The following is a 26,738-nucleotide window of genomic DNA, read 5'->3' as shown; positions in this document are numbered from 1 at the left end:
TGTCTCCAGCACATCACATCCACTGACGGAGCTCCTGGCCCTATGGTATATCTCCACCCTCAGTGCTTCCTCATCAATTATCTCCCAGGTGAGAGTCCTCCACCTGCTACTTCACACAGGATAGGAATCCTGTGCAAATATCTCTACTCTGTAGTACCTTTCCTGCTGGTTGCCTACACCATGCATGTTCCGTTTTACATGTTTTGTGATTTTTATAGCATAAGATTTGTTTCTGGGTTTCCCTCTAGTATTCTCTGTCTAGGATTTTTGAGTTATTTCAGAAGGCTGTATCAGAACTTCAGCTATACCCATGATGCTCTCAATCTTTGTTTTTTTTTTGTTCATACCATCAACCTCCTAGCCTCCCATCAAAACACCAGAAGCCAGGGAAGAGATGGAATTAAAGGAATCCTTTTTTGGACTTGTACTTCGGTTTTTATGGAGCGATCACCGGTATTTTTAGATACGAACGTAAAAAATAACTTTTTTTTAATTGTGTTTCCAAGGTTGGGTTGAACTATCATGGTTTAACCTAAAGCCAAATTTAACAACCTATAAAAAGGAAGTTGGTTTTTAAGGTCAAGTAGTTCAAGACTAGTAAAAACCAAAAAGCTCCGTTTGGAGCACCCATTCCTTGAGACAGCTGATTTAGTGTGGAAATACAGGGCCCAAGATCCAAGAGATTTGTGGTGGTATTTCTTCTTTGGTTTAGCAGGCCTTACGCACTTCTACCTAATATATAAACCTCACTCAGCACAAACTCACCTGGATTACCCAAATTAGTAATTTATTTAACCTTCCAAGAACATAGACACCAGAATAAATAAAGGATGATTGGTTGTAAGGAAAAGTTATGCTTTGTGACTGGCACATTTTAGTTAACTGCAGAGTACAACAGTGGAGGTACAAGCCATACTGATACCCTTTCTCTCCAACAAGCTTTAACCAGCAGTGTCAGATACATTACTTTTTCACTCGAGAAGCACAATTTAATTGTCATTATTCAATTATTCAATGACTGTAGACCATCCTTTCTTGACTCCTTAAACAAACAGGGATCCTTTGAAAAAACTTTCAAGTTTTGGGGACCCCCAAACACTTTGCCCAACAGGATTATTGATTTTCCTAGAGGAAAATGTCTTGATCTATAAAAGATAAAAAGTGATCTCTAGGTAATAATAAAAGATGCACATTAATGAAACTTTGTGTTAATTAATACATCATTAAATATGTATTTTTAAATTCATAAAGTACTTGAACAAGCCTTGCCTCCTGCAGGTGGCCCTCACAATGTCACAGCAAGATTGCTCAATATTGGAAAAGTTTAGGAGTTTGCATATGGAATCTTGTAACAGTTCCCTTAAGCCTCAATAAACTAGGCCATATATTAAACTATAAACATTCTGTACAAATATGAACATGTACAGTCTTGTGCTGGAAAATGTATACCTTTCTTTGACAAAGGGTAAACTAGGTCATTACTGAAGGTCCTAGAGTGGAACTTCATACACGTTACACAGCCTTTGTTATCATTTACATCTATAACTATATATTATAAATATCATATCAACTGAAGGTCTATACCTTCATATGTTGCCTCATCTTAAGCAGAGCTATATTCCCTGTTGAATGAGATTTACTAATACTTTTGTATACTATCTCTCTTAATAAAATATTACATTTCCTCAGAAGTCAGAGGGAATATTATCCAACTGTTTTTAACTTTCAGAGTTCCTGTCACACTTACCTGTTGCTCACTAAAACACAGGCATCTCTCTCGTGCAGGCTTTATCAACCCCGTCCATGCCACTGGCCAATGGGGACGTAGCCCCTTTACCAGCTCTGGCTATTTAGCTTGCTCACAGACTCCAGTCTGTGTTAGTGCGTCAAGTTACTAGTGCTTAGCTGCCCAGTTCTGTGAACTAGTTCCTGTACACCTGCTGCCTAATCCAGTGTTTCCTGTGTCCAGCTGCTTTGTTAACCGCTCTTTGTCCAGTCTGTTAGTTCCAGTGTCTCCAGTGCTTGTAGTGGCCCCTGTGTCATTGCTGTCTGTCTCCTGGATCCCTGGCTATTGACCCGTGGTGTGTGACCTGACCTCCCTTGCCTGCAGCCTGTCTCGACCCCGGCTTTCCTTGACTATCCTCCTGCCTGGTAATTTGGTACCGTGCTTGCCCACCTTGGTGTGCCCAAGGACCGCACCCTGGCTGTAACCAGCAGTGCAAAACCCTCACCATCAGAGGCTCTGGAGAAAATCTAGTTACGGCTTAGACTCTGCACCTTGGCCCTTCTCAGGGCTTGCACCACCTCCATATGGCCCCTAGTGGTCCTATCTCTCCGTGCGTGACAGTTCCTTTTGATGCAGTTTTCACTAATATCATTGGGGTTGGATTAGGGGTAGTGAACACTTTTCAGTATTTCAACATACGCGTAGCTTCCTTGGAGCAGGCTTGGACTTCCCTCAGGATCAAGTCATCCTGCATGGCTCCCCACAACTGGCACCTTGCCAGCCACTCAAACACCTGCACTGCAGCTAATCTCCCATCCCCTATTTATTTTCTGTGTAACAAACACTTACCTTTACTTTTGAAGAACCTCTAATCCCTCGCACCATTATATTCTTTCATCTTCTTCCTTCTTCTGCTTAAGTCACCCAATCTTGCACTGTAGAGGCATGAGACTGGGTGATGTTTCCTCTTGCAAATGTAAATAGAATATGTGCATGCGCAGTATCAGCACTCTTTTTTATTACATTTCGGGAAAGCCGCTTTTGCATATGCCTCAGCTCAAGCATGCTCAGAAGGAGCAGCCCAAAGTCTCCTAGGATATGTGTATCCCAAGAGGCTGCGGATTTCCCATTCAGTCTTTTACCGCCCCAATGGTAAAGATGAAAATGAAGTGTCCACCTGAAAAAATAAAAGAAATGGTATTTAAAGGAAAACATTATACTGTTTAGCCACCCATTTAATGGTAAAAATATCATGATAGGTCAGTTTTAAGTATAAATTTGCACATTGCATATGAAAGCTATGATTCATATTATTACACAGTATTTATATAGAGCCATGTTACACAGTGTTTTACAAAATTCATAGTCATGCCACTAGCTCTCCCTCACAATCTAATGTCCCTACCTAAGTCATATGTCTTTAATACAGTCTAAGGTACATTTTGTGGAAAAGCCAATTAACCTAACTGCATGTTAGGATGTGGGAGGAAACCCTCGCAAACACAGGGATAACCTACAAACTCCAGGTGAGATTTGAACCTGGGACCTAGCGCTGTTAAGGCTAGCTAACCTATGAGCCAATGTGCTGCCCAGTTTATTCTTTTTGCTTGGTGGACTTCTAATACTGCTCATTTGTTCCTTACTGTGTTCTCATCCCTAATTAACCTACAACATCTATTTTACTTAAGGTTTAGGAAAAGCTTTTTGCTTTAAAGGAAAGACCACCATCTGCTGCAATAGTTGGAATGAAGAGTGTCAGCCTTTGTTTGTCCTATTCCCTAGGGCAAGTGTAATTTGCAGATCATAGATTCCTACAATATTAAGGACCCACCTTGAGTACACCTACTCGACTATAACATTCACCCAGAAGTCAAAAACTCAATAAAAAAATGTTTTTTATCTAATTATGAATAATGAAAAACACCATGTCTTTTTTCAAAAGAATAATTTTGTGGTTGAAGCTTGAAAAAAGATATCAAACCAAATTTATTTTTAGTGTCCTGCTACTGTGCATTTATTGCAGTTTCCTGTGGGATACTTTATATATTCAAGTCTACCTCCAAATTTCCAAGCAGAATTATGCATGTTCCTAACCTGCTATCTAGAAAGATCAAATGCTTGCGGGACATAAAAAGATGGAAATTAAAGGAGTGTTCACAGGAACATTCAGTAGGTGGCACTTAAAAAGCTTCTATGTGTTTGCAGTCGCCATTATAGAAGCAACAGAAGCAGAGGCCGGAGCCTGTCCATCCCTAGGCACACACACAGGCAGAAAAGGCACTCCAGCCAAGGCACTGAGGCTAAAGCAACAGTCAAGGCCCAGGCAGCAATAGACAAAAGAGGGAGGGAAATAGAGAGAGGGAGGAAGAGATTGAGAGGCAGGGAAGCCACAGACTACATCAAGCAGCAGCACACAGCTAATCCAAGCAGCACAAGGCAAGAGTCGTGAGCCAAGCTCACAGTGCAGCAGATTGAGCTGCAAATATCTGTCACAGCAGGGATAGCCTTTTACCACCCAGATCCACATTAAAAAGGCAGCTCTGCTTGTATTATGACAGCAAAAAATTGAAGATCTCCGGTGCTGCCTTGATCCAAACCAGGTAATTCTTTTACATTTTTTTTCCCAGCATCCAAGGTATATTTGCTATGCATTGCTTCCACAATACCGTCACTGTACTGTTGTTATTTACATGGATCATGATATATTAAAATAGGGTCAGTAGCATCAACATCATTCAACAGATTTGTTCACGGTATACAGTACATAATGCACATTAATGTACTAATATAACATGGGTTTAGTTTTTAAATGGAGATATCAAGTATTTATAAGTATTTTAAATATTTATAATTTATGAACACTTGTTTGTTTGTTTGCTTGTTTATAGATATATACAATTCAATACAAATATGATTTAGGTTATAGTATATGCTGCACTGAGTTAAGTGCTGATTATGCAGTTGCCAGTTTCTTCTGGAATTTTGCATTGGCTCAGATAATAATACCTTTCATGTAGATTTATGATCTGGACCCTCTACTCTCTTCTTTTCTCTGTCTCTCTGCTGGTACAATGTATGCTCAGCAGGGCAGCAACATTAAAAGGCAAATCCATCTCAGTTGTGCGGAGGATATTTTCAGTTAATGTACTGTAATCCTGATTTAGAATCAATACTGAACACAAGGTAAGCAATTAAACATCTCTGCTTTGTTTTCTCAACTTTAAAAAAATAACAGCATGGCCGGTGCGGGATGTTTTTTGGGGAGGAAATCTGGCCTTTGATTTTGGGACTCCTGGTAAACATTACCATTGATTTTCTTATCCGGAATGATTCAGAAAAAAGATACTTGAGCACCACATCCTTTAAATCAGCTTAGCTCACTCAATCTCAGCAAAAGGCAGTGAATGCTTACAAAAAAACAGATTAAATTTGGGAGCCAGCAGGGTTTTGTAGCTGCGGTTTATATAACATTATGACAAAATAAGATTGTCTTCTCCCATCTTTTATTCACTCACTGAAAGCAGAATTAATATGGCTGGTATTAAAAAAATAAATATGCAATTATTACTTACTATACAGTATAAATCAAACAAATATGACAGAAATTCTACAATAGGAATATGATTTTTTGTGCACAAACAAAAGAAAATGTATAGAAGAAACAAATAACTAAATAAACTAAATATTTTTAAATTACATAACATTCATCTATACTGTTAGACGATAAATGAAATGCAATATGAAACCACATTGTTGAGTTTTACTTGAAACACAAAAGCAATAAAAATAAGTATATTGAGTGTAATAATTATTATATAAAATTGTGCAGCTTCTGCGCCTAATATTTCAAACACTTGTAGCAGTAATTCAGAATATTTCTATGCAACAAATGATTGAATTTATTATATAACTGGTTGTTTCTACTAGTTTTCATCAGTATACAGTATTTCACTTATTTAGACCCCACACTCCGCATACCATGATAATTTAGCTGCAGTAAAGTTACATAATCAGATCTTCTAGCATGCATACGTTCTATAATGCACCTTTATTTTCCTATACATTGAGGATGCAGTCACTGTAAGTTGTCTCTTGAGTTCTTTGTGTTAATTATAGAATACCTGCCTACATTTACATGTGAATGATAGCAATACATTCAAGAAAATACAGTAATTATAATCTGCAAATAAAAGAATAAGCAACTTATTTAGATCTGTTCATTGCTTGGCTTGACAGCACTAAGTTACAAAAGACCAGTCAGACAGCTTTTATGCATATCGGTTAAAGGTTGCTGTCATGGACTGAAGAAATCTTATGATGAACATCCTTTGAACAATACTTTACTGAGTTTCTAGGCTGGAGTCTACATTAATTTGCTACCAATATTACAAAGATTTTAATAAAATATTGGATCATTAGCACAGTGATATTTAATTATGACAGACATACCAAGTTACTAAAATTGACTTTTGTCACTGTTTATTGTTTTATTCTTACTATTACTATATTAGTTTTAGCTTTTATTTTTGACCTGAATTTTGACTTGATTTGAAAATTATAGTGAACTGAATATATTTAGTCCATAATGCTCTGCATGGCTTCCACCCATCCCCATAAACATCAATTCTTATTATAAATATTATTTCCTGCCATTTTTTAGGCCTCATATTCCTAACATTGGGTGTTATATTCATCTGATTGCAGTAAGTCAAAAAAAGGGTGGTATAGTAGAACCTTGAGTTTTTTAAATTTTTGGGCATAAAGTTTGTCCTCTAAGTAATGCCATTTTTTTTCTAACCAAAAGTGTTGTGATCCAGAACAGATTCTCAGACAATGGTTTTTGATAAAGTAAAAATAATAATCTTTAAGACTTTCTTAATCTTTTCTCTATATGTATACTTGTTGGACAGAGCTATCATATTTTTTCTCCAGAATGCTTTTATCAAGAAGATCCTTGTATACTCAGTTCTGCTGCTGTATTATACTTTATTATAGAAAGCAATATTGTTTTTACTACAGAGAATACAGAAAACTTTATTACTGAATCAGACCTGCAGTTTCACAGTTTTGTATAGATTTACTCTATATTGCAGAGATAAAATGTAACTATTTTCAGATTATATATATATATATTTTGTATTATATATATATATATATATATATATATATATATTGATTTTTGTTGCAATGAAAAGTCAATCCTAAGTAGTATTATCTCAAGTTTATATATATATATATATATATATATATATATATATATACACTTGTATACACTTGAATTCACTATTAATAACCACCTGTTTCACAATAAAGTACCATATTTCCAATCAATAAAATGAAAAATGGAAATATGACAATTAAAGCAATATTGCTAATATGCAATAAATTCGACCTTGAAAGTATCCTTACAATAGGTGATACATACTATGTCCTTGTTATTAACTACTATTAACCAGTGCTCTAATGCTAGGGGAACATCAATGCTGCATTTTGGTTTCAATTGCAATGTAGATCACTATTATTTTATATGTTTTGCTTCAAAGATTTTCTTGAACAATAATGCCACTTGGACAATTGTGATTTTCTGCCTAGTTGCTCTAGATACCTTTTTTTCACTAGTGTATTTATTCAGGTCTGTGAAGGTTTAGCTACATCCCTTGTGCACTTTAGGTCCCCATTTTGTTAGGCAAGTTCTTCATTGGCCTGCTGTGATTATTAAACTTTAAAGCATGTCTGCAAATTGAGTCTTGCAAGCTTTTAGTTATCCTACACTACCTATAAACATTAAGAGACCTATAAAGGATAACCAGTTATAGGAATTATTTTATAACTTCTAGCTGTTAAGACTTGTACCCTGATAGCAATCATCAATGCATTAATCAAGCAAATTATGTATTATTTTTAATTGTCTTGAAGAGAAATTTAAAATAAAAAAAAATAGCTGGTGGGACTTAAGGCAAACGTAGATGCCAATGCACTTAGCTCCATTGCTGCCACTTACATATTTGCCTAGTCTTCTTCCCAGTTGAGGCTTTTTGATCGTCTTCACTGGCTGGGTAGAAAATCTTTGCTTGAGTGCCATTGCTTTATCAAGGGACCTATCCCCCGATATGTGTCTGTAATCTTCACCCAAAAGCAAGGCTGGGTAGTTGTGCTGTCCTATCAATCCTGGGTGCCCCTAGAACCTGAGAATGCAAGACATGGTACCTGGAGAGGGGCAAGGATTGACAGACCAGTGGACCAGAGCTAGGGGAAAGGATGGCCTGAGAAGATATCAGAAGCCAGAAGGCAAGTCCAGGAATGAGGCAAACACAAAAGGTTAGATCAAAATGGATGGTCTGATGGTGTAGGATAATTTGTGCTAAGGAAGAGAGAAAAAGCCAGAGGTCATGCATGGGAGATCAGTCAACCAGGGGGGTCATTTAAGAATGAGTTAGCAAATGCCCAGGTAGTTTTACAGGAAAGGAATGATTGTTGCACAGGGAAACTTCAAAATAGTGTTTTAAGAAGATGGTTAGCAATAATAGTATTCATATTTAGGAATTTAGGAATATATAGGAAATGTTTATTTGAAACACATTAGATTTTTTTTTATTAAATGAGAACTTCAGACAAACATAAAACAGCATAGTAAAGATAACTTTTGTTTCAAAATAAACCCTCAATCCTGAAACTTAATTTGTAGTCCTTCTTTTTCTGTCACTTGACATTCCCTTCCTACTAGTTCTATCTTGTTAGCACATGGTATGATTGGCCTCTTGTACTGCTTCTTCGATTCGCACCCCAGCTCTGCTGTATAGGGATTACAAGATGCTAGTACCATGTCAAATTCAAGTATTTACACTTCTTTCATTTAAAATATGTAACAATATATTTGTAAATACAGAGCTATATTTCTTTTTGTTGGTAACATGGAGTTAGGATTTAAACAGTTTATACCTATATTTGGATAATTGCTGATAGCCTTCTATAAAAAAAAATACTCCTAAAATGAATGCTAAGTAAAGAAAACATCTCTGTGGCTATTTTGGTTTTCTGGTATTATTGTTTAAAATGAGAATTATACATACGTTGTTCTGTTATCCAATCTGTGGCCTAAGCTGCTAGGAATTATTTTTACGCTTTCTACTTTTCAGAAATGAAAGAATTAATTGTCACGGTGATACCATAACCTCAGCAGAACAATTAGATGCTCAGGAGAAAGGCTTTCGAGAAAAAGCCTTTTCCATTGCAGTCATTGATGTCAATTCTTTACCTGGGATTCAGAGCATGACGCAGTCTGTTAGTCCCACAGAAATTCAATTTTAGGATTCTGGTAAAAACATAAACCAGGTTAAAATGAAATAGCTTTGTTTATGGTATATCATGTATTATAAGCTTTTTTGTGTGATATGCATTTTCAGATATTTACTTTCAATGGGCTACTCATTCTTTATGGAAAGGTTCATGAGTCTGCACATTCTAGTAATAAAAAAAAACAAAATAGCACCCACGATTGATGCCGAATGTTGTGTGAAGCACTTTGAAAGTGATGTTGTTATTGCAAAGCATACTTAGCTGCATCAAATGTTTTCCTGTGATCTTTCACTGTGCACTCTGCATCATTTAAGAGCTATTGTCAACTGCAAATAGGCATTGGGAGATTACACTTAAATTTTATGAGTGGAAAAAGGGGAGATGGCACATTATTTCTATTCTGACATCCATTTCTACACACCGTTCTTATTGTGTCAAGTGTTCTAGTTACTTTACAGGAAGACACAGATTTATATTTGTAAAGTGTATATGAGCACAATATAATCAGTAGTGGAGGCATCCAAATAATGAAGAATCAACTAAAGCTGCAGTTTGTTTGACCTGATCTCACCGTCCTATTTGTCAATTTGCAGATCTACTGCTAGTCTGTTTCAACCCTTATTCCCTGAAGTATACCCACTCACAACCTATACCCACAACAATCTACACAAAACAAGGCTGCTAGTAATGCGCATCAGACTTTTTGGCACCCATGGATTTGAAGAGGATGTGCAGAATATTGGAGGAGGGGGATAACTCATTAAGGCATTCTATCATCCCTACACAACGAGTCTTTTCTTCAAACATTGTTTCTGTGATTAGGTATACCCGCTCCCCCACCCAACATCTTTGTTTTATAGCCGTAACTTGTAGAAATTATTATATGGCAAATCAATATGGTTTCAGAGATTTAGGACTGTGTGCCTGCTTTTAAATCCTTTTTAGGACTTTGTATAATCATTTTTTTGTGTAAGCTGCATTCTTTAGTTCACACACCAATACCTAGGTTATCATGTATTTACACTGCAAGACCAAAAAAGGTCCCCAAACCTGTTGGGGCAGTGGTATGATCTGGGATTTTTTTCTATTGATCATATCTAGGTTCAGCAAAGTTATGTGCCCAAATAAGGACAGCTGACTACCTGAATATACTTAACATCAAGGTTTTTTCCATTGATGGCATAATCCAAGATGGAAATGCCAAGATTAATTGGGCTCATTTTGTGAAAGAGTGGTTCAGAGAGTATGAGAAATCATCTTCACACATGGATTAGCCACCAGAGAGTCCAGATCTCAACACCATCGGGAATCTTAGGGATGTGCTGGTAAAGACTTTATGCAGCGGTCCCACTCTTCTATCAGCAATACAAAATCTTGGTAAAAAAGTATTGCAACTCTAGACTAAAATAAATGTTGTGACATTGTATAGGCTTATCAAAACAATACCATGGCAAATGTATGCCTTAATCAACAGTAAAAGCAGTCCAATGAAATATTAGAATGAGTATCATTTTTTGGCCAGGCGGTGTATTTAGCACTTTGATATGCATGTCATTAACTGTCCCTCAAAGGGTCTTATGAGCTAGCGTTTCTTTCATTGTCAAACATCCCTAACATAATCTAGACTAAACTTTAAGGAAGCCAATTAACTTTTCAGTATGTTTTTGTGAGAAAAAAAGTGACCAAAGGAAACTCCTACACATGAGAAGAACATAAAAGCTCCATCCAGATAGTGTTCTGGCCAAGAAAAAAACTTGGGACCCTAGTGCAAGAGTTGTACTGCTTAGCCAACATGCCATCCCGGGGTGAAAAGTGTTTTTTATTCGAAAATGACTGGCATTGGAAAAATAGTAAGCTTCATTGATACAAGCATTTAAAAGAATGTTGTAATGTCCTATAAAGTTATACATGGACTATAAAGTTTGAATTTTACTAACAGTAAATTGGTGCTTTACGTTGGAGAAAGAACAAAAATGGTACAAAAATGTTGAGAATGTCTAAATCAGTTGTAACTAATCATGCCTTCTTTTTAATATTTAGTAGATCTGAATATTTTATAATACTTACTAAAGGCTGGTGCTTAGTTGGATTTGAAAGAAATTGATTACCTTCTAATCTAAAATCTGCTGTGGGTGAGTGCTGATTAAGCTTTTCCTACAAGCACAAATTCTGCAGCATTTAGTAGTATTGTATATCACTTTAGTAGTATTGTATATCATTGTATATCTTACCTTTGGCACTTTCTCGTAAATCAATAACGAACTAGAAAAGAGAAATGAGAAGAAATGTAAAGTCTTTTTTTAATGTATTATTTTTAAAGGTCTCCTAATGTTTCCTGGAATCCACAGTATTAGGAGGGTTTTAAAGAGACACGGTCGTAAAACTGTTGTATTTAGACTGTTCCTTAATGCATGTGTGTATTTGACTTATGACAGGTACACCTGTGAAAATGCTAGATAAATCTATGTGCAATCATTATTCAATCCTCTGTTATGTGGAAATGTTCTCTATAACACATCTGGCTTGCAATCAGCATCACTTTTTTATCCAAAAGGTGTTTGAAATCAGTTGGATTTAGTATTATATATATATATAATCCTCGCCTCCACCACTGTTCATATACTAGGAACTGATGTAAAAATGTCACATGGCACTGCATTAATGTGTTTTTGTGTGCTGAAGCCCATTGTATTGATATGTCTTCATGGACATTTTTATGAATATAGTTTAGGACTTTCTCACTTCTTTGCTACATCCCCTTTGGAAATACATTGGGTCTGACCTATTGAAGTTCTGCAAGACTGGAGAAGATATACTATTGTGGGTGATCCAACAAACCTGAAATAGATTTCTTAAAATCGTTTGCTTTTTTTTGGCAAATGTTTTCAATCCTGGACTAAATCCATTTTAGGTTTGCTGTATCACCCAGATTCTCACATTATATTCTATCTTCTCCTGGTTTTGGACAACTTCAATAAATCAGGACAATGTATTGTCCACTGTAGTAATGTTTGCATTGCCATAAACAGGTTTGGAGTGGGAACCTAGGGCCCACCAGAGGATGTGAGAAGGTGGGCCTACCACAACACGGTTTTCCTGACACAGCGGTATTTTTTTTGTAAGGCACTGAGGCCCAACCAGAGAGCACATTAAAGCCATTTTGACCCTGGTCATAAATACATTATCAATTAGCTTTAGTTGTCAATCATTACATAGCATATTTGTCCTCTGTGTTAAAAAAGTATAAACCAGAATTTGTGAATTTGGGTTCACTGGTACTTTAGTCATTGCTACATGGATGTACACTGACAGATATATTTAGCATTTTCTTCTTCTACCCTTACCAAAGAATCATGTGAAAAAGATTTTGACACATAAACTAATCTGTTCCTAGGCACAATATCCTGTTAAGGCAGTTTTACTATATTAAATGGACATATCACTTTAAAAATTTGAGCCAGATAGAGCATGACCTGAGGAAGACAAATTACATGTCAAAAAGGAAAAGCTTAAGTCCATTGTTTTATAATTATATTTTCCAGTGAATAAAACAAATGTTCGGTTTATTCTGATGCTGCTGCACTTTGATCCTTGTGGTTGATTTTTTTGAAGGGCAACTGATGTTAAACAACTGGAGAATGCATTGTGTTTTAATGTGCGGATAGCATGCAGTTAGTATCCATAATATAAGCAATGATGCAAAACCCACAATATTTCTTTTATTTTTTTATCTGAAGGCATGTAATTAGTAAAGCAATATCAAGTAATGTAGATAGAAATTCTGGTATGTGTGTATATATATACAGTACATTAGTAAAATGATATAGCTCTATGTGTATTAGAAGTTGCTTGTGGCTTCTGTACTATGCAGCTGACAGTAACGCACATTTATCAAAGGGCTCATTATCGCTCATTTGCCTTGTCTTTAGAGGGAGATTATAATTTCTAAATTTTCTCAACAGGTTATCGGCTATAGGATATATGTTGAGCAGGACACATGCACACACACATCCTAAAGTATATATTACATAATAATGTAATAAATATGTTCCCTTGTGGCCCTCTGTATCATGTCAGAGCCTACCAATGTTATTAATAGAATTAACCTTTAATGTATCCTTTAAAGAGAAACTCAACAAGGTATACAATCTGAAAGTCCAATAAATTCAAGGTAAATCTATAACCAGAGCCTTTTTTAAATTTTGAATATAACAAGGAAATATAAGAAGCCATGTCAGGTTTTTACTGATGTGTATGTCACTTTTGACTCTCTTTGGGCTACTGATCATTGTCACTGGGATTGAGGTTTTAGGTATTTTGGCCCATTATAGACATTTGTGCTGTATTCCCATGTTCTTGGGATTTGTGTCACTGCAACTCTCTCATTTGAATGGGCTGCCTAATACTTCAACATGCTCCAAATGGGTATGTACGACATTGCAACAAATGCAATGTGCAAAGAGGATACAATGGACTGACATTCGGACAATATGACATTGTGCCATGTAGAAGCATATGTGTTCCCCAAGTGCATAGATATAAACTGACCTTTAAAGTTCTCTTTCTACTGCAACAAAATCAGTTTTGCAGTGTTGTCACCTGTTCTGCTGGTAAAGCTGTTTAGATGTTGACTTCTTTGATGAAAATTTGAATAACCACCCCTAGTTTTAACAAAAGTTTATTAGATTGCTAATATATTGTTCTATATACAAGATCATAATAACATAATGTAGCAGGATGCACGCAGAATCTGTCTTCTAGGTGAATATACCACTAATAATTAATTTTTTTTTTGAAGACATAAAAAATAAAACTTGGAATAAAAATGCTTTTTACCTATAAAGGGAAAATTAGCAGATTTGAATGAATTCTTTTACAAACTATGGAGATTGGAGCACAAATCTGTGACATATTTTTCGGTTAGGGTGGGGTTCTTCTCAAGACATATGTTTCATTTATTGCTGCATTGCTTGAGTAATATCCAGGTATTGAATAGTGAGGATAGTTCTTCAAATGTATTTTCTATTCTATATAGCTATGTAGGGTGTCCCCATTTATACCTAGCCCTTAAAAAACCTTTGTCTTCTAAACTGACCTTAAAAATGTAAAATCTATGCCATGGAGTTTTCTATTATCTTTTGTGTCAATCAGGGCTATGATTTTGTTTGAGGCATTGCAGATAAATTGAAGATATTTATAGACAGAAGGAGTGTTTTTGCACCTCCTGGCAGTTTATTCTCTGATGTTCTTGTATGTTGTGCAGCGATAACATGAAATCTCCCCCATCTGCATGTTAATCTGCTCCCAGGTTTGCCACACTTTACAATATGTTGTCAGGTATGCAGTAAAATAGGGATGATGAGGTAATGAATCTGATTTGCAGACAAGACAAAACAGCAGCTGGTGTCTCTAACACAATTAGTCCATGTACTTGTGCTTAAAATCTAAAAGAGATTATGTCCAAGGATTTATAGAGAGAAGAAAATTGTGGACTCCTGTTATAATACATTTCAAATGCAGTACATGGAAAACACAATATTTAGGTATTCAGATGACTGCTAGTATCATGCTTCAACACTATGAAAATATACTAAAAAGCTTTCACGCTGTAATTGAATATGTTGGCTTATGTGCTACATTATCCTCCTTATGAATCGAGATGCTGATCAAGAAGCTAAAAGAGCATTCTTTGGATGTAACCTCTTAATAATAAATTATACTTGAAGTGGCACAAATCTATATAAAATAGTACTGTGGTAAAAGAAAAACAAACCACATGGCAAAATGCTATAAATGGATTGGCAACAATCTGCATAAGCCATTAACTTAGACATCCTGCATACTTTAGGGTAAAAACTAGATAACTCGATACAAAAACCAGTAGCTACATTCAAAATGCATCTTTTTACTACCCACATTGGCCCTGTAGACATGACACTGGCTTATGCATTAGTCATAGTTTTATAGTTTATGTCAGGACAAAATAAATATATCCAATACATCATTTCTATATATATTTGCTCAGCAAAGCAAAACCTAAATAAGATTCCAGAGCAGATTAATGATAGATTGTGCTGATGATAGAAAGGAATATAAGTGGAATAGCGATTTTATATGGCCTTACAATTAAACATAGTCCCGTGACTATAGAATTTTGTTCACATCAGAAAGGTTTTGTAGTTAAGTCTACTGGAGAGTAGAACTTGCTTCAAGCAGGTGAAATGCTGGTAAGAAAGTTAACCATAGGTCAATTGTATCTTTCAATTATTACAATGATCTCAGAACCATCCCAAACTGATGCTATCAACACAAGGCCAAAAGCTGATGACAGAGTCACTAAAACTATTTTAGCATATTTATTATAATTTGTATTAGATTGCTATCAGATACTTAGATTTAGTCTAATCTGGAAGCTGTGCCCAAAAAAATGCAGGCTGAAAGCAAAGTATTAGTCAACCTTGCATTCATCTTGGTTGAAGCTGGGCTTTTGCTTCCTTATCACAGTGGGGGTATCACAAAATATAATTCTAGTAGCTGATTTACAGCTATGAGGCTGTAGGAAATGGAGGGCCTGGGTATCCTCACATACCAGGAAGAGCAGTGCACATTTAAAAAGGAATTCCAGACAAGTAACATTTTTTCAGCATATTGTTTAGACACATCCAGCATTTATAAATGTTCCCTAGCCTTTACTTTTAAAGCTAAATTCCCAACATATGTAATTTATATGCCCTTGAGGCCATGAAAGATAAATTCCATTTCGTATACATCAAAAATCCACCAGAATTTATATTTTACCAGATTTTAGATGAGCTTTAAACTTTCTGCACCACAGATTTTTTTTTGCTACCCTTTAGGGCTTGTGGACAGTGTTGGGTTGCTTTGCTCATTGCAGTCCTAACACAAAATAGTTATAAGCAATATATTCCTTGTTGCACCAATATGCTGAGTTGATAGGCACTGAAATACAGGTTACACTAGCTTGTGAAAAAAGTCTAGAATTTAAAAAAAGGGAAAAAGCCCAACTGTAATCCATGTTAAGAACACAATGCAGTACAATATAACATCCATTTTTATGGCAATGTGTGTGTATTATGTGCATGATAATACATACGTTATGCTATGAATGAGCCCTAAAATAGGGGTAAATAATATGCAGTCTATAAGCTTTGACAATGTGTATGTCAACAAGATTTAGTCTGCTGTGTGAATTTACCATTAATTGGACTCATTTAACCCTCTTATACCTACAATTAGCTAAACTTTAACTAAGTAGTTCTCTTTGTTTAGTAATAGTAATTGTTCATTAATTGCAATGTATCCACACACAAGGTTTGTGTCATGACATAATGTAAAGACAGTCTCGGTCATTTACAGTCTTGCTGCTTAGTTACAGTAGACGTGAGCTCTTGGCTATAAAATGTTGAACATATGTTATGCTTGATTTCTGACGACAGCAAATATACAGCTTGTTTCCCTGCTTGAAAGCCTCTGAGTAGCTATAAAAAGGCACCTGTGACTGCACCTAAAGACGCCATATGTTGCCAACACAGTATAGGTATTTACAGTGACTTCCACCATGGGCATAAAAAATAATTTAGGTAAAACAAGATGAAGTGTTTTGTTCATGGTTTTATTCATTTTTTATTAATTCATTCAATTAATCAAACTGCTAATAATAAAGAAGTAGCTCTAGGCCAGGCATGAACAAACTACGCCCCCCGGGCCATATACGCCCCGTTAGGCTTTTTTATCCGGCCAGTTGAACTTTCTCTCTACTTAAGTGGCTCCGCTAAAGTAGAGAGAGTTCAACGAGCTGGATAAAACAGACCGCGGTCCACGGTCCTGGCTGGGGCGCCCCTGAGCTGGGTCAGGAGAATGATCCTGCTGGGGGACCACAATGGCTAGAGCTGCAGACCATGTTCCCTGTAAAAATCCCGAGCTTGAGAAAGTGGGCGGAACAAGCAGCTCACTCCCATCACAGGCTCAGATCTGCGATGGAGTGGGCAGGGTTATGCCATCATGATGTCACATTCAGTGGCATCATGATGGCATAACCCTGCCCACTCTCCCATTGGCCCGGCCCCCCTGACAAATTTTAGAAAAGATTGTGGCCCCTGAATGAAAAAGTTTGCCCACCCCTGCTCTAGTCAATACTTTTTAGTTAAAAAAAAAAATATTAGTGTAGGAAAACATATGAACAACCAAGAAAAAAGGTCACAATGATTTTCTAATTTTGTGAAGGTATACACAAAGTTCAGATTATGTAAAACTAAGTAGCAATAAATGGCTCTATTTATAAAGCAGGGCATCTGACATTCCCTCAACTCCCTGGTGGCATTCCCCTCTGTCATTGAAACTCATGGACCTGAAACATTCCCACCAGGGAATGTTTGAGGGAAGGTCATGTTCCCTGTTTTATAAATTGAGCCCTTAGTGTAATTTCTAGAAAATAAACATAGAAAGTTTAAGTCAGAAAAAGGCCGAGTGGTACAAAGTGGGCCTGATTTATTAAAGGTCTCCAGGTATTGTACAGGTTGTAACCCAGTGCCCAGGTGAACAGTCAGGTGCAGAGGATAACTGAGCTCCAGGAAATCTGTTGTCTGTGAGTTGGCACAGTGGTTCTGAACCAAAGATTGTCGGAATTATTTTTTTAATACAGAACTACAAGTGAATGAGTTATCTTTAGGAATTTTGTTATTATTATTAATAACAGTAAACAATATTTTAAAGCAACAAAACTACAAATAACATACTGATACAAACAAGGGGCCTGATTTATATAAGCTCTCCAAGGCTGGAGAGGATAAACTTTCTTCACTAAAGCAGTGTGATCCAACTAACCTGTAAATAATCTGATCTAGGATTGAAAACATTTGCTAAAAAATAGTAAATTACTTTTAATAAATCTATTCCAGGTTTTGTGTCATGTAAGGGTTCAGTTTTCCAGGTCTGAGGTCTGGTGCAGGTCTGGTGCAGTCTGTTAATATCTTACTATATAACGTTAGTAAAGAACAAAGACGAACATATTGTTTTGGTATTTCTATAGCACTCTTTTTATCTCCGTAAAGACTCCATTGATATACCATTGTGATATAGGTTTAATATCATTAAACATCTGGTTTCTATTGTTTCAGATCAGTATAATATAAACAATGTAGAGCGAAATGCTCTTTAAACCTCTTTTAGTTTGTGCCTGCAGAATATTGTGAAGTAGACACTAGTATTTTGAATTATTTAATGTGAGGTTTTAGGAGATGCATTTGCCTTTTAAAAACAACACTGCATTTCTGCTTTCTGCTACTTAAGCTACTGCACATAAATATAATCATAATTAGAAAATCAAGAACAAAATGCACACCCTAGCAATTAGCTTACTCTGTCATTGGCAAAGCAACAATTTTAAAAGGCTTTCCGGAAGTTTTGGTCAATGGGAGTCACAATCAATCAGCTGAGATGTAGACTCCTTGCTCTGGGGCATGGCCAAGCTAAAGTGAGATTTGGTTGTGTACACAATATATATATAATATTATATTTCTCTTTTCCTATCTTGACAAACAATTGCACTTAACCCTTACTATTCAAACCCAGATGTATAGTTACATTTTTAACACAACATATTGGGTATACAACTAAATAGTTTGTATTACAATAAAAAAATATTTATTTGAGCTTTGTATTTGCTATTTCTGCCCTCATACATATCCTTCATGTTTACAATAAATCAAACACTGTTTAACTACAAATTATTGTTCACCGATTCTCCAACAATTAATAAGCATATAAATTGTGGAGATGAATTATGTACAGGAAACAACTTATATAAATGTATATGAAAATATTGTAATTGGCAGTGAGTGCCCAAAAAGACAGATATGTAAATAATCAAGTCACATGAAGTGCTTTTTCAACTTTTTTATATAAATATGTGGGTTTTAGAACTATTTTCAGATGAAAAGATATGTCATAATAAATGCTAGCTGCTTTTTTAACTTAAGTTAGTCAATAAAACGCTAACATGGTATAATATTCAATAGGTTGTAATTCAATGATGTTCTCTTTCTTTGTGCACTGACATCATGTTGCTATGTGAAGAGATTATTACATAATATCTGTTAAACCTACATGCGTGGGATCTAGCAGCTGATGATAACACCTCTGTTGGGAACATTGAGGTGACAGTATGTCATGGATAGGGTCAATGGTCAATAATAGAAGAACAATATTCCGTCAGTTCAGTGTTAGCTTAACACTTAGCCTGCCATCATTCACATATCGCAGGACCCATTTTGCTGGCAATATTTGAAAAGTCTTCTGTCCAGAATATAACAGAATAATACATTTATATTTTTCTAAGAAATTAAAAATGGAGAGTGTCAAATAATAAAAGGTAAGATTCTTTATAATGTCATATTCATGTACATCCCTGAACAAGGGAAAAGCAGAACATGTGTAATTTATCCATCCTACTTGACAGAGTAAAAGCTTTCTTTGAAGTTTGCAACTGCCCAGGAGGTGTGAAGCAACTATTCTTCTATTGTTTGAACAAGTTTTCATTAGCTGTGTTTATGACCATATTGGATTGTGCAGTCTTGTATTTATCATATTGTATCCATATTATAGCACGTCACATCCACACACATCTTGCTGTCACATCACACACATCTTCCTTCGACACACTCATGTAGGGTACATTTCACATTCATAAGTACTCATTACTTGTGTAACTTTTTATAAAGATTTCAGAATAAATGCAGTTTTTTTAATACACAAGAAGTTGATCCTGTTCTTAAGAATACCAAATAGCAATTACTTAACTGCTCCTTTGATCCAAGGGCTAGGGGAGCAAAATATGGAGAATTACCCGTCAGCAACATGACCCCTGTCTATATACTGCTTTGGCCAATGTAACGTTAATTACCATTGGCATGTTTAAACCCACATAACCTCACATGCAACGTTTTACTTTACCTGTGTAATCTAATGTAGTCACAAAGAGTCACAAAGATTTTGCATCTGCAATGTTAGATTTAAATTTAAAAATGCTTATCAATTGCAGAGCCCTTGATATAATCATTTGTCTTGTTAACAGAAAGGCTTGCAAATATAATTGAAATGGGCCATGGGTAATGATATCATACTGTGAGTACATTTTCTAATACTCTAGGTACTGATTAGTACTACATCTCATAAAACTGAAAAACTATTTTGGTTTGTATTGGTATGGTAAATAGCAGTCTTCTTGATAATCTGCAGGGTATGGTTACAGCCACAGTTTTATTTTATCCTATTATGTGCTGGCTTAGGATGCCTGAGCATCACATATGCCCCTGGTCACAAGTCCCAATTTGAAGCTGGCTCCATTGCAAGCTTAGAGGGACAAAGGACTAGCAGCACTGATATTAGACTGAATTTTCTTTAGAGGGTGTTTTTATAAATGGCTGTTATATTTCTGGTGTATTCATCTAAATGGTTAAAATAGTTGAATTTGCATGTTTTAGTTGAATTGCAAAAAGGACTTGCATAGCTGCAACTTTTCCTTTTAGGAACCTGCACCCAGTGCCTGAGGGAATCACACAATTAGGGAACTGACCATTCTACCTTAAATTTTCTGTTATCATTTCCTCCTGATGAAGTGGACCATTTTCACGAAACGCATCAAGGAATGAACAAAGATCAGTTTTTTCACATTACCCTGCACATTGGCCTACAAATGGTCAGAATATATTAAATGATTTATCTCCTATAGAAGTCAATTGAGTTCACTGCAGAAATCAGAAACCTCCAACAAAATTGTTAGTGAACCAAATGCAAGCAGATTTGCTTATCCCATGTCCCTAATTTACTGGTGCTGTATTATTTTCCTGCTACACAGCCAGAACAATATATTATTTTTATGAAGGTTGCTTTTATGAATAAAAGCCATAGAGAATTACCAGAATTACATTTTACACAGGAAGCCATTAAAAAGATCTTGTTTAAAAGATCTAGAAGATATATAGCTACTTTTGCCTTTATGAAATTTTGCAATAAACTTTACTTATTAAATCTACTAATTAGCTTTAAATTGCCAATAGTTAACTATATACAGTGGATTTTTTTTAAGTATATTTTTTTCTTTATGTTTTTAAGACATCACAAAAGATAAGTCCGCACAAAAGATAAAGAAAATGACAACTGTAATAAAACCATATGTGTGTATGTGTATTTTGAGAAGAGAAGAATGTATATAATTATATATCTAGAATGTATTTGTCATTTTTGTAATAAAAGCAATAGACAACCTATAGGCAAGGAGATTAATACCAAGATTTAAGGTCACTGAGTATCAAATAAGCATTGATAATATTTTGTTACATTTCTTTCTAGGTGTTTTTCATAAAGACATCTGAATAATCGTGAAAATGCCTGAACAAAGTAATGATTACAGAGTAGTTGTGTTTGGAGCAGGAGGAGTAGGTAAAAGTTCTCTTGTCCTGCGGTTTGTGAAAGGCACATTTCGAGAAAGTTACATCCCAACAATTGAAGACACCTACAGACAAGTGATAAGCTGTGATAAAAGCATATGTACTTTACAAATTACAGACACCACTGGAAGCCACCAATTTCCAGCTATGCAGCGTCTGTCTATATCAAAAGGACATGCCTTCATTTTGGTATATTCTGTGACCAGCAGGCAATCCCTGGAAGAACTAAAGCCAATCTATGAACAAATTTGTCAGATTAAAGGAGATGTTGAAAGCATCCCTATAATGCTTGTTGGAAATAAAAGTGATGAAACACAAAACAGAGAACTGGAAAGCTCAGAAGGGGAAGCAATAGCAAAGAAGTGGAAATGTGCCTTTATGGAGACATCAGCCAAGATGAACCACAATGTGAAAGAGTTATTTCAAGAGCTGCTAAACCTTGAGAAACGCAGGACTGTGAGTCTCCAGATTGATGGCAAAAAGAGCAAACAGCAGAAAAGGAAAGAAAAATTGAAAGGGAAATGTGTAGTCATGTAAAGGTCAACATTGCGAATGATATGGGCTTACACCCATTTCAACATCACTGACGATGGGACAATAGCATGTATAACACTTGGCAATGCAATCATTTTAACATCTGGAAATACATAACACCTGATTTGTAGTTATATTATTCCAGAGAGAACTGGAGTTAAACATATTGTACTTACTTTGATTTTTTTTTTACAGTAGTCAGTAACTTAACTATAACTTAATAGAACTGCATTCTTGTTTCTGGCATGTCAATTGCTAGAAATGTTTCTAAGAATACATTTTATATATAGACTACAAATAATAAATTGCATGCAATAATCATGCTTTTTAGAATACAATGAAATACACAGGGGGTTTCAACACAGGAGTCCAGCTTTTGCATCTGGTAACATATTTAGAATGGCTGTGCCAAGAAATATGAATCTCTAATGGGGATTATAATATGTGAACATTTTATGCATGATAGCACACACCCAAACAGTAACAATACTCCTTCTCAGAATGTGTTTCCTAACATGACAAAAATATGGGAGGCATGCTTTAATAAGGTACATACTTTTGCACTATTTTTTGTTAACAGGTTTATAATGCTAATTCAAAATATCTTTTTTATTATAATTAGTGAACCAAATTGTGCTATAAAAGCAGCAAGCTAAACAGGAACTAATTAACTAAATACATATTTTATATCCATAAGCTATACCCAATACCTTACTGTCTTCTCATAATAAAGAACTAATCAGGTAGGAACCAATGTAGAATATTTATATAAAAAGTGAGAAAAATAATGTTGTTTATTGCAACTAATCTTAGGTGTGACATTTCCAAGCAATTCTCTTTTGTGCATCTTAACACAAAAATGGGATGTGAAAACTGTACAAGCCTTTAACAGTGGTATATTACTTTGTTAATTTTTTAATATTTGAGTTGTTCTAATTACCTAGTTTAATTTTATGCTAACATAAAAACCTAAAATGCAAATGCAAAAAGGTGTGAGAAAAGCACATTTGTTTTGTTCAACAAATAAACTCAACATTTCCCACAATTAAAGGAATTCTAGGGGGTATGCAGAATGCCATTGCATAGTTCTTGATGAAAATCATAAATCCCTAGCTACGTTAAATTCAGCAAGTCAAGTCACATGATCTGGATACTTATTTCAGGTCAATGGTTGCAAAAGAACTGTAGCCATTAAATCAGCTTAATAGCCACAAAATGACAGTTTCTGAAGATCAGCAATGACATTCTACATGAATCAGTGGCTTATTTTATGGTATAGGTTTTGTGTCTTAGGCAGTACCTTGTTGAACTTGAACAACTGAAATGCATAAATGTCTGGAAAAAATGTTGAACTGAAGGAAGAACCCCTGCTATGTTATTGGGTATGCTAAGGAATCTAATTTTTCTTCCTATACAGTGCATGCTATATGTCCGGAGAAGCTTAATACTTTGTAAAATCCATAATGTTGGGCTCATTGCAATTAACCTTTGTCTTGGTGATAGCTGCTTAGTTGCCCATTGGGAAGTAAATTATCAGTTTACCTTCAATGATAATGTTTCTTTTGCTCTTGCTTGTGAATCAAAAGAAACATAGTACATAAATAACTATATGTTTAATGGAAATGCTATCCTAATGATCACACATTGGGACATTTAGGTCTTCTTAAATAATGCTTAGTAAAAGCAACTAGCAACTATAAAATGCTCTCTTTTTATATTATATTATACCTTCAGGTCATAGTAATTTAAGTATAATAAATAAAGTTAGAAGCAAACAGGAGTTTAACAGGGTTATTAAATCGTGACGATAGACTGTAGTCATTGGTAACTGTTTCATGTTATTGTCATCTACTCCATTTAGAGATCATTTGTGATTTACTAGTAAGGGGTCTGTATTTAGCCTATTATATTTTGCACATTTTGCTGAATAGGCTGATATGTGTACTTATACTGGTTATCATCCAAGTTTGATGATTTATTAGAGAATTGAAGATCTATGTCCCACGAAATTTATCTAAAAAATCTGAGTTAAGATTACCTTGCACATTATTTCTGGGGATAATTCTACAGTTCTTTGCACTTAATATTCATTAAACTCAATAATGTATATTTAAAATAGTATATCTAAAAATGTGTGTGTGCATATATATATATATATATATATATATATATATTGTGTACTGTGTCGATTTGGTCATGTAAGTATAATTTAAGTATAGTTCAACTTTTTTAATTATTCTTGCTGCACAGACCAAAGAGGCCAATACAGGGGCTTTTATACTGCAAAAGTAAATCAAATCTTTACGTTGAGTTCCCATGCAGGTTCAGAGAAAATTTCCTTTTTTTGTTTTTAAATCCATATAAAAGTATGTCCTGATCCCATATTTAGGTAATTTAAATAGACACACTAAAAGGATTCCTGCTTCCAACGAATGATGGGATAGATCTACGTATGTCCAACCATCGATATTTAATATTATAGTGAAAGATGATTTTCCAAAGTAGTTGCTATGTATTTAATATAGAAATGTACATGCTTTAGGGTCAGGTATGGTGGATTATTTTAATGTAAATTTAAGAGCTAAAATCAAACTTTTTTTGAATAATTTCGAAAAAAAAAGGGAGCATGGGGTTATACCTATAAATTAGGTGACCACCGACTGAAACCATTACAGCTATATATCTAAGTTGTATAATGTTTTTGAGTCAGACTAGATTTTAAATTGAGTATTTGCTGACTTTTGTGCCTGTTGTTTTAAAGCACAAGCAATATTTTAAACAAACTGGATCACCATATCCATGTTGGTCAGTAATGCAGAAATAAGTCAATTTTTTGCAAATATGTAAGGCTTATCAAATGCAAAAAACAGTTATTATACCTTCTAGAATATTCTATATGGAAGGCAACAATAGTAATAATTATTGGTAACTGATTAGAATTGAGGTTAATATATTTAGTACAAAAGCAAAGCACAAAAACACTGTGACGTCCACAATTGTCCTGAAAAAAAAAACAGTCCTTTGTGTCTTATAGTTCAGCAGTTACAGGCTAGGCTAGAGCAACTATAGGGGTCTATTTATTCCATGTTTTCATCTTGGATATACACAACTTTTACCCAAGATTCAGTTATCATTCTCAATTAATCTTCTGTGACAAATGAGTGCAACCTGGGTGATAGTGAAAACATTGATAAAGAGAACCTTATATTCCCAAGCACAAAAGAATCAGAGGTTGAGCATGCTCATTGAGCTTAATTCTCTGACTAGTGAAATGAGATGAAGTGCAACAATCTGAAGTAAATAAAGATGCTCTCGAAATAACCATTCGTGTTATTTTTCTTTTCTTTTTAGTTTTAGCATCAATTCACTGCACTTCATCCCACTTTACACCATAGTAAATCTTGCCCTCTGTATCTGTGTAATATTTTAGTCCTTAAAGACACCACATTATTTTGCACCATTGATAACAGGCTGCTGAATTTACAAAATGTAATGTATTTAGAGAATTTGGTGGACAAATGTGTCTGTTGTGCTGAATTATATTACAATTAGGCAAGTATAGATAGTTAGGCAAGGATAGTTAATACCCCATTCTTTTTTATCTATCTTATCAAGTTCCAGGAGAAGATATCTCCAAAGTAAAAGGGATTTTCACTTTTACACAAGTGTTACCAAAAAGCTTTACCCTTTGGATAATATTTCCTTTTTTCTTGTTTTGTATATTTTCTTTTCAATGGAAATGTTATAGATACGCTTCCTACAGAAAAGACAGTGTTTCCTTTGTGTATTAACAGTGAACTGTATGTTTTGCAGTGGTTTGCTTCCAAAAGAAACACTGCTATTGTAAAAATAATTTTGAGAAAAGCAAAAAATTATTCATGTAAACTTTGTAAAATAAAGCATAACATGCTGGTTTCCATATAAGTTTATTATGTCCTATGTAAAAAAGCCATGATCTATAAAAAAATGTCTTGCATGAATATAAGCAAGGCTAGTAAGCAATACTATATATGAACAGTAATTCCTACCATATTTTATACCCTTGTTTGGTTATTGTAGTTTTTTTGAGTACTATTTTGCATAGAGTATGCTGGTCTAAAATATTGTTATGCTCTCATTGGTATAAAATGCTTATTTTAGTAGTAAAAAAAGAAAACAAAATTGTAGAAAATATAAATTAATATACAGCTTTAATATATTTTATGTTTATATTTTTTTTCTTTATGGAATGTATGCAAATGTACACAAGTTGTAATATCTATATAAATCACTCGATATTCTGTACATGTAAGATGAATGGCTAATTTTAACACAAGAGCATGATATTTATTACATTTTACCGTATTCCAATTGTATTTATTGTTGAAATGTCATCTATTTTACTCCAAATACAGATACAGAATTCATCTGTGCCTATATGTTTCTATGTTTCCAGTGTTGGTATGAATATAAAGAATTATACAAAAATAAAGTTTTAAAGTACAATGATTACGCTTATTAGTGTGGGTGTGCTTTTAAAGTGTAACCTTTTTGAGAAAGAAAACATGGGAGGGTCTACCAACATAAACCTCTATAAATAAATATCTATAAATACTTGCGTAATAATAATTCTGTGTTTGGAAATTGACCATTATCTACATCAACATACAGACGATATGGACTGTAAATTAGTATAAATGTTTTTTCATTTTTTTTATGGAAAATTAGTTTTTCCT

General features: G+C 34.8%; 1 protein-coding gene across 2 annotated transcripts; it reads left to right on the top strand.

Annotated features, from left to right (window-relative positions):
- The first annotated feature begins 3,989 nt into the window (after positions 1–3,989).
- DIRAS2 (DIRAS family GTPase 2) lies at positions 3,990–25,734 on the top strand. Of its 2 annotated transcripts, none has more exons than XM_072415043.1 (2): positions 3,990–4,326; positions 21,392–25,734. In XM_072415043.1, the coding sequence occupies exon 2, from the start codon at positions 21,427–21,429 to the stop codon at positions 22,024–22,026; it is 600 nt and encodes a 199-aa protein (XP_072271144.1). In that variant the 5' UTR covers positions 3,990–4,326; positions 21,392–21,426; the 3' UTR covers positions 22,027–25,734. The 2 variants fall into 2 exon arrangements, with proteins under 2 accessions (XP_072271144.1, XP_072271145.1); XM_072415044.1 differs by lacking the exon at positions 3,990–4,326 and adding an exon at positions 4,788–4,909.
- Positions 25,735–26,738: the final 1,004 nt, after the last annotated feature.

The sequence above is a fragment of the Pyxicephalus adspersus genome, chromosome 6, assembly GCF_032062135.1.
Source record: "Pyxicephalus adspersus chromosome 6, UCB_Pads_2.0, whole genome shotgun sequence".
NCBI lineage: Eukaryota > Metazoa > Chordata > Amphibia > Anura > Pyxicephalidae > Pyxicephalus > Pyxicephalus adspersus.
This window is presented reverse-complemented; position numbering and strand designations above follow the sequence as displayed.